The sequence below is a fragment of the Myotis davidii genome, unplaced genomic scaffold, assembly GCF_000327345.1.
Source record: "Myotis davidii unplaced genomic scaffold, ASM32734v1 scaffold830, whole genome shotgun sequence".
In the NCBI taxonomy this organism is placed as follows: Eukaryota; Metazoa; Chordata; class Mammalia; order Chiroptera; family Vespertilionidae; genus Myotis; species Myotis davidii.
In genome coordinates, this window is record NW_006282202.1 from 281340 (window position 1) to 283542 (window position 2203).

Sequence of the window (2203 nt, forward strand, 5' to 3'; positions counted from 1 at the left end):
CCACAAATCACCCTAGGCTCAATAATTTGCTCGAAGGATTCACAGAATCACTGAAAGGTGTTACACAGGGAAAGGGCACCAGTTGAAGTCAGCCAGGGAAAGACAAGCATAGGGCAGAGTCCAGAAAGATTCAGGTGCAGAGCTTCCTATGCACTATCCTCATGCAGTTGGGACAGTGTCATTTTCTTGATAGTGATGTGTGAAGATACCCGTGGAGCTTGGCTCTCTAAGACTTCCCATTTAGAGTTTTTATTGGGGCTTGGTAACTAGGCAGTGCTTTATCACAGGCAGTGCTGTTACCATTTGAAACTGATTGGTTGACTGATTGATCAATTTACCATGTGGTTGTGGTTGCTCTCCAGGTCCACTGCATGACCCAAAGCACTCACCCTAAATTTCTGGCCTTTCTGATATGGCCAGTCCTTACCCTGAATCACAATAGTAGACTATCCACCATGACCCAAGGCCCCCAGCAAAATGGGCATTCCCACCCAGCAGGGCATTCTAAGGCTAAGTTCACCTCCCAGAAGCTGAGAGCAGGGACCAAACCTCTCTTTGAGCAGGTTAAATTCTTTACTCCATAGGCAGTGATAGCACTGGTGGTGGTTGGCATGTCCTCATCACAGTGTACCAACTGGCCCCTCTCTGGCTGAGGGGAGAGTTACCCACTATCACAGGAAGTGGTCCAGCCACCCACCCATGCCTGATGCTCCTGGGTTATGAGGCTCCATCATGCCAGAAGTTGGACCATGCTTTATTATGAAAGTCCATTTCCTCCAGTCCAGTCAGCTACACATTTCTGAGAAAAGAATCTCCTGGGAAAAACTGGTAATTATCTACCATAAACAGGTCTGAGCAAACTGTACAGCTTGTGCAGTGACATTTGGGATTTCTTCCTGCCATGGAGCCCCACAGCATTGTAGGGCACCAAGTGTTTTTATTCCTATACTTCCTGTTGTCCTGCTTCTCTCTGTGAGCAGGTAGGAGGGTGGTGCCTAAAGAGTGGAGCTCCACATTTGGGGTTTGTGTAAGTCATGGTGAGTGTATATCACAGGCAGTGCTGCTGCCATTTGAAACTAAGCCAGGCTGTGCTGTGAAGAGAGCAGTGATGGGAATGCAGCTGCTTGTCAAGAGCGATGACCCAGGGATTGGGGTATTTCCACCCTGCCCCCACAGTCCCTGCACTGTACTGTGCAGTTAATGGGGCCTTTGCTGCCACATTACCTGTTTCCCACAGTATCCAGCTCAAGTCATGGCAGCTGGGGGGGATTCAAGGAACATTGTGAAATTGAGTGTGATACCTCCCCCTCCAGAACCTGCATCTTGCCTGCCAGCCAGAGTGGGGTTAAGACTTTATTCATGCCTCTCATGGCAGCTCCTCCTTCCTCACCATGGCTCTCATGAGAGCCTTCTTTCCAACCCACCTGAGTCAAGTAGAATTGAGTTCCTCAAACCAAATAGTGGATCATAATGAAAGGAGACTTAATCTCCATTCTTGATTCCTGGGGTCATGAGTTTACATCAAAATGGGCCCACAGCCTGCAGCTTCTGAGGGCCTCCATGAGACCAGACTCTAAACCAGTGATGGCGAACCTTATGGCTGAAAGGCGTGTCAGCATTTTGAAAAACCCTAACTTAACTCTGGTGTCGTGTCACATATAGAAATTTTTTTATATTTTCAACCATAGTAAAACAAAGATTTACATTTTTTATATTTATTTTATATATTTAAATGCCATTTAACAAAGAAAAATCAACCAAAAAAATGAGTTCACATGTCACCTCTGACACACATGTCATAGGTTCGCCATCACTGCTCTAAACAGACCACCCACCAGACTGGGCTGTCCACTCACATGGGTTAGGTCATCATGGCTCCCATGTAGGTATGCCATTTTGCCCTCTGTTCACTCTCCTCCGATCTCCTCATGTGTCTTACCTAAGCAGAGAAGTAGGCGGGTCTCTCCAAAGTTGTCCTCTCCCCACCCAGCAGTGCTTTGTGGGACACTTTGCCTCGGATGTGGCTTTTAACCATCTCCTTCATGGTTTTGTCATTCCCTCACTTTGGTTGTGTGATTGTTTCCCCACAGCAGTTCCGAGTCTGAGATGGAAGAGGAGGAGGAGCCTCCACTGCCCACCTCGGACCTGGGTGGCGTTCCTTGGAAGGAAGCTGTGAGGATCCATGCTCTTTTAAAAGGAAAGA

General features: G+C 47.6%; 1 protein-coding gene across 1 annotated transcript in view; it reads left to right on the forward strand.

The window, feature by feature from the left end:
• MICAL3 (microtubule associated monooxygenase, calponin and LIM domain containing 3) overlaps positions 1–2203 on the forward strand; it is a 266794-nt gene that overhangs the window by 197606 nt on the left and 66985 nt on the right. Inside the window, 1 exon segment of the mRNA XM_006752758.2 lies at positions 2091–2202. Within this exon segment, the coding sequence (XP_006752821.1) occupies positions 2091–2202 (112 nt within the window).